Consider the following 6443-nt stretch of genomic DNA (forward strand, 5'->3'; position numbering starts at 1 on the left):
ACATTTTTATGGGCCACACCACAGTCATGCATCAGCGGATCTAACTGGTTTAAGAAAGGTACCGAGCTCTCATGGATATCTTACAAATGTATACGTATGATTGAAATACAATCAAAACAGAGGACATTATCGCGTTCACATGCAATTATATAAGGACGCACATAGGGTCGACTTACACCGCACCATCGCAAATGGTGTCCTAGCCTTAGAACTGAAAAACTGCTTCTGTACAAATTAGAAATAATTGATTTAAAATGAAGACACTTTAATGTGAAAAGCTCATATCTTGGGATTGCATTTTGGGTAAGTTGGGTTCACTAAAGAAACCCGCCCAATAACTCTATTTAGGATTGATATGTAGTGATAAAATATAATTTAAACAAAGCACAAGTGGAGACGTACCGGGTGGTTACTATTGGGTTGGTAAGGTCAAGGTCACTATTATTCAGAACATAGAAAAATATCGTTTGATCAATAACTTGAATTAAGAAAGATTTGTTACGATGAAAATTAGTGCATGTATGTCAGGACAAGCATGTATCATTATGTGAAATGACGGTGTTTCTAGTTTTTAAATGTATTCCCTAACAACGAGAGTGATATTGATGCATATTGAATGCAGTCGGCACAGAACCCATTGTAGAAATATGTAGCAAATAATGAGTGCGTGTTGATAAAGAGAGGCTGTGCGTTTACCAACGTCACTGCAGAAATCGTAATCGTACATACTTCTTCTTAAGTCATTTTCCTTAAATGATCATAGTTACTTTAAGGAAAAGTAGATGTGTTTTAAAGAAAAAAGTATATTTTTTTAGATAAGATTCTTTGTAATCAAGTATTTCACATCAAATTAAGGTATTACGTATTATGTTAAGTTAAAAAAATGACTTAAGTTAGGAAATGACTTCAGATGTTTTATGAATACCGGCCCTACAGGACAGTAAATATTAATTAGTACTTATACATAAGTCTATTGTTTGAAGTTTGAACTAAATTGATGGGTTAGGGGATGCTATAAATTACAGATACAGGGACTGTTTGCGCCAAGGAATTTTGTCTTTTTTAGCACTTTGCCCCTCGACTCAGCTTATTTCCGTTTCACCATGTGAAAGGTTTTCGCGTTTCGCCTTATAGCCCGACAAGGCCCTACACTTTAAGACAAAAAATGAACTACCATACATGAGTATTTACATATCGTATGTCTTTAATTTAATTTCATCGTGTTCAATTGTTTCAGCGAGATGGTGTTTCAGATATACGAAGAGCGAATAATGCATTAAGAACTATAATATGAAAACAAATCAATTTATTTTGCTTAAACCTCATTTTGCGCAATTTAAGGTGTCGATGAAAATCACAAATTAAAGACTTACATCCTAGTGTTAATCATTGTATCATTTTAAGTTCTTTAAACCAAGCTATGTCTGTTAACATGAAATTATGAGAAAAACAAGTGAACGTTATAACCCATAACGAGTTTTAACCTATTTTAAAACGTGACGAGATGAATAAATTTACGTACAAAATTTGCTCATGTTTCAACAAGTGAAATAAAAAAGATTTATAGCCTTCAAAAATGGGAACATAAGTTGAGTATCATTTGTGAGGATTTTGTCCGCATCTTCAGGAAATGGTTGGGATATTCCGTGCGTTTCGCGGTAGAAAACTGCGCATTTGAAAGCCCGGAGTACACATGACAAAACACATACCATTGTACTTAGTTTAGATTTATATCTGGCTTCAATAATAGGTCGTACCCGATCTTATTTTTTAGATCATACCTTAATAACAAGTAGTTAATGTCAGATGGTACTTAAACCGCCTATAGTTCCGGTCTCATAAACCCCACGAAATAAAATTGTGATGAGTCACACGGATTGAAATATTCAGTCATTTTTCTCGAAATGGGTTATTGGAAAAACATTGTGCCACCAAATTGAACATTTCCTGCTATGATTTACATTGATGTTTAACTGGCGACCTGAATTGCGGAGCTGTGGCCATGTGGCCATGTGGCCGACGTTGCGATTCAGCGTCCAAATTCTAGGCACGCCCCAGTTCAGTCTAATTAACATTGTAAAATAATATTATCTGTTGCGGTAAACATATATGTCAATCACGTATACTAGTTTACGAAAAAAAATGCAAATAAAGAGCTGTAAGATAATTTCATGGAATAATGCATGGCCTTCCGTTTAAATTAAATCAATCATACGTCTTAAAAATGGTATATAAATGGCCCATGTTTTAGGCATTTCACAAGTGTTCTCTGCTTGCCCACCAACCACCATGAAGTCGATCTTTGCAGCTCTCGGACTGTTGATCATCGCTGGCTTGATCCACGACTCTGACGGTAGGCTTATTCTTTTTTTGTATCAACTAACTAATGGTTATATAATAAATATTGTTAGTATGTACTTAGTAATGTTTAAAGATTGGTAGTATGTCCTAAGTAAGGGTTAAATACTGTGCTTATAAAATAAATGTCTTGATGCGAAACAGTCGCATAACCATTTATTTTTTGTAAGTCTATACAATATTTTGCCTTTAAGTGGTCTTCAATAAGTTGTTAACTATCGAATAATTTGGCCAGCCGCTGTATTATATCTAACGCTTCACCTTATTAAATTAATGAACGACTAAATGCAGATTTACTGAAACAAATGTACAGGCAAATTTGTAGTATTATGTCTGATATCCTGTCGGGTATTGCGCAGTTTACACACTCAGAAAGAGTTATGGTTTAAATCACCAGTAATTTTAATGAAAATTTCATTAGTGATCTTTTTTTATAATAAAATGTAAAAATATAATTACACCGAAATTTTTAAAGTAGCTGTGATACACTTGCTTAAGACACAATAATTTATTTTTTTCTGTTTGGCGGTTCATTACCGAATAAAATTTTAGGTAAGCCGAAGTTTTTTTTCCTTTACTTGAAATTTTATGCGATAAGTCGGACGTACTCTATTTATAAATTTGGCGAAGCCTTACACTTTGTTTCAATGTATATTTAAACAGGTAGAACATCTTAAACTTAAATAGTAATGCATGTTTACTAAATTACACTGAATCTTATTAAGTCAAAAAGTACAAACGTAGAAACTTTAACATGTTTTGTCAATTATCTTTACGCAAAAAATACATTTGGAAACATACACGAGTTTTTAATTGTTTGATTATTTTTAAGCTTAAATATTTAAATGGTCAATGTTCATCCAATACTCACTGCCGACCAATCCAGTTGAAAGTCGAGTGGGTTACCACTAGACCGAGGTTTCGCCACTTCATGATAATGGTGTCACAGTTATATTTTACAACAATAACAAACGATATAGTGACTTATTAATGGAGATTTATTTTTCTTTTGAATGTGTGCAAAACTGCATCGACTATTCACAAAAAAAGAACAACACTTTTATACCATATAAGGCGCAACTGTAGCAATATATTTGTTTTCACTGACATTTGTTCAAATTCTTATAATTATAATACAGAAAATGTGAAAAAATATTGAAAAGTATAATTTACAGTACAAAGTGCATATTTATTAAAAAAAAATAGTTTTCAATATTTTTTCACATTTTCGGTATAATATTTTTTAGTTTGGAATAATCAGATATTTTTTTATTTCAAAACAAAAATGATTTCGTTTGAAAATCCGGTGCCAGTGTTTTTTTTCATCTGTTCAACATTTTTATTACAGCCAGGGGAGGAAGTTCCTGCCGATGCGCCAGATGGTGTAACAAGAAATACGAATTCGCAAACGGTAGATGCGGGAAATGGGGCGGTGTTGTCTGTTGTAGACGCTACTATGGCGGATATGGAGGTGGCAGCGTGGGATACGGTTCAGGATTCGGTTCCGGTTTCGGTTCAGGTTTCGGTTCCGGATATGGAAATGGTGGATACAGCTGGGGCGGTAAAGGTGGATGGGGTGGATCCGGAGTTGGCAACTGGGGATACGGTTCTGGATTCGGAAATGGCGGCGGATACGGTTGGGGCGGCAAAGGTGGATGGGGTGGAGCCGGCGGCTGGGGTAACGGCGGATACGGTTCCGGATTCGGAAACGGCGGATACGGTTCCGGATTCGGAAACGGCGGATACGGTTCCGGATTCGGAAACGGCGGATACGGGTGGGGTGGTAAAGGTGGATGGGGTGGAGCCGGCGTCTGGGGAAACGGCGGATACGGTTCCGGATACGGTTCAGGATATGGTTCCGGATACGGAAATGGCGGATACGGCTGGGGTGGTAAAGGTGGATGGGGTGGAGCCGGCGTCTGGGGAAACGGCGGATACGGTTCTGGATACGGCTCAGGATACGGTTCCGGATACGGAAACGGCGGATACGGCTGGGGCGGTAAAGGTGGATGGGGTGGAAGTGGTTATGGAAACGGTGGTTGGGGCTACGGAGGCGGCCGTTTGGGTGGAGGCTACTACGGCAAGAAGTACGTAACAATCTAAAACACGCGTTTGTTCTAATTGCAGCAATGGTGGAATTTGTATTCTCTCTAGAGCTTTGTCTTGAAGGAGATATATCTTTCAGATCCGGAAGCAATTAAACTTAAAGCTACATTTATACTAGCGTGTTCGTCCTTCCAACGACACTTTCAACTGAATTTATGACTTAAAGTTGTTTTTTCGCACTCCATTATCGTCTAAGTTAAGCTGAATTTTGATGCTAGATTAAATAAACTCCGCATGTATTAACACAAACGAAAATATAAATTTGGCTAATCGTCATAATTATATGTTATCAAATACATTCACCAAAATGAGACAATTTAGCCAGATACCAAAGCACCATTCTACCGCTGGTGTACGAATATGTATGGCCCGAATTTCTCAAACAATTTATCTTATCGAAAGTCTCTTTTCACAGAAACAAGCTAAGCTCACTATTTCTTATTTTCTTTAATTTGTGTCCTGTAAACATTATAATAATGGGAATAACGATAAGCTATGTTTGTATTTATAAAAATCCTTATAAAGAAAGAAAATGGTATATTTGGTAAATGAAATGAGCTTATTTAAGCTTCTTATTTTGAAGACTTTTCGAGAAATGGAGTTTTAATACAGATCGTAGTCGTTTTTTCTGTCGTAAAATGGAAATATTTTAGTGTCATAATTTTATAATTTTGCTGAAACTTTAAGTGAATTTAACTTTAGCCACTAATATTAATCAACACAAAGTCGAGGAAAATATTGATGTGTTGCCATTGATGACTAAAATCCTTTATTGAAATGACGGCCCCTGGTAACAGTGACACTAAGTATTAAAGTAATATTACATTTCTCTCCTCGTTGCAGGTAATTCTACACCACGTGGACTACAGACATTCAGACGAACTCCTTACCGACTTAGTGTTTCATGTATTTATTTCAATTGAATAAATATCATTATTATTAAAAAAAATCTTTGTCCTAGTTAAGCCAGTTTTGAATCTAAGAGGTTTTGAACAAAGAAGTTGTTGAATTGAACTGAAATTAATAGAAAGGAATTAACTTGAACCGTATTTGATTGAAATGTCCCCACCGATGGAGTTGATGAAGATTAGATTGTCTAGAAGAACAGCTAGGCATGTGTGCCTAAGGTTGAACGAGATTAAGTTAGATACAGGTTATAGCTTACTTTATTTCCATTGTAGCTTGTTATGGACGGTCTTGGTTTACACTGATATCCTGACTTTTGGCCTACGTATAGCCAGAATAGTGATTGTTGCGCACGTGACGGGCACTTGATTGACACCTATTTTTATATCTAATATATATTATGTAACTGAAATAAATAGGAAGGAATTCAATTGAGCCAAATTTGTGACTGAAATATCACCACCGATGGCGTTATTAATCACTGGATGGTCTAGAACGACAGCTCGGCGGTGCCTGTTGGCCAGTAAGGTAGAACGAGATTAAGTTAGGTACAGATTATAGCTGATTCTTTTTCCATTTTAACTTAGTCTGGATGGCCTTGGTACACACAGAGACCCTGACTTTTGGAATACGGATATCCAGAATAGGGGCTGTTTCGCACATGACGGGCACTTGATTTTGAGTTTTTTATGTACAACGTGTACCGAACCAGCGTCTTAATTGGTTTTTGAAACTTTGTGTTGAACAATGACAATCGAGTTTTTTTCCAGTTTTCTTTTAATTATTTATACGTAGATCGATTCTTGCAAATGCACCAGCATTGTTTCATAAAGTATATTTCAGTCAGTTTAACTTCCCACAAGGCGTACTTGTTAAACCAGTGTCAATAGTAAAATGAAGCATATAATAGGTGACATTTTTGTGTGAGTCAATGACAATGGAGGATTTTTTCAATTTTGTTTTCATTAATTTTACGTAGATCGTTTCATGTGATTCCACCAAAAACACCAAATAGATCCATTTTTGACAATCTACATGAAATAAAGCTAACGTTCATCCGGCTTAAGGGTGCA

General features: G+C 36.1%; 1 protein-coding gene across 1 annotated transcript; it reads left to right on the plus strand.

Moving 5' to 3' along the window:
• The first annotated feature begins 2271 nt into the window (after nt 1-2271).
• LOC128203697 (uncharacterized) lies at nt 2272-5412 on the plus strand. The gene is made up of 3 exons (XM_052905222.1): nt 2272-2353; nt 3707-4445; nt 5308-5412. Exons 1-3 carry the CDS (start codon nt 2290-2292, stop codon nt 5309-5311), a joined length of 807 nt encoding a protein of 268 aa, XP_052761182.1. The 5' UTR covers nt 2272-2289; the 3' UTR covers nt 5312-5412.
• The last annotated feature ends 1031 nt before the right edge of the window (nt 5413-6443 follow it).

This window comes from Mya arenaria, chromosome 9 (genome assembly GCF_026914265.1).
Source record: "Mya arenaria isolate MELC-2E11 chromosome 9, ASM2691426v1".
Taxonomy (NCBI): domain Eukaryota; kingdom Metazoa; phylum Mollusca; class Bivalvia; order Myida; family Myidae; genus Mya; species Mya arenaria.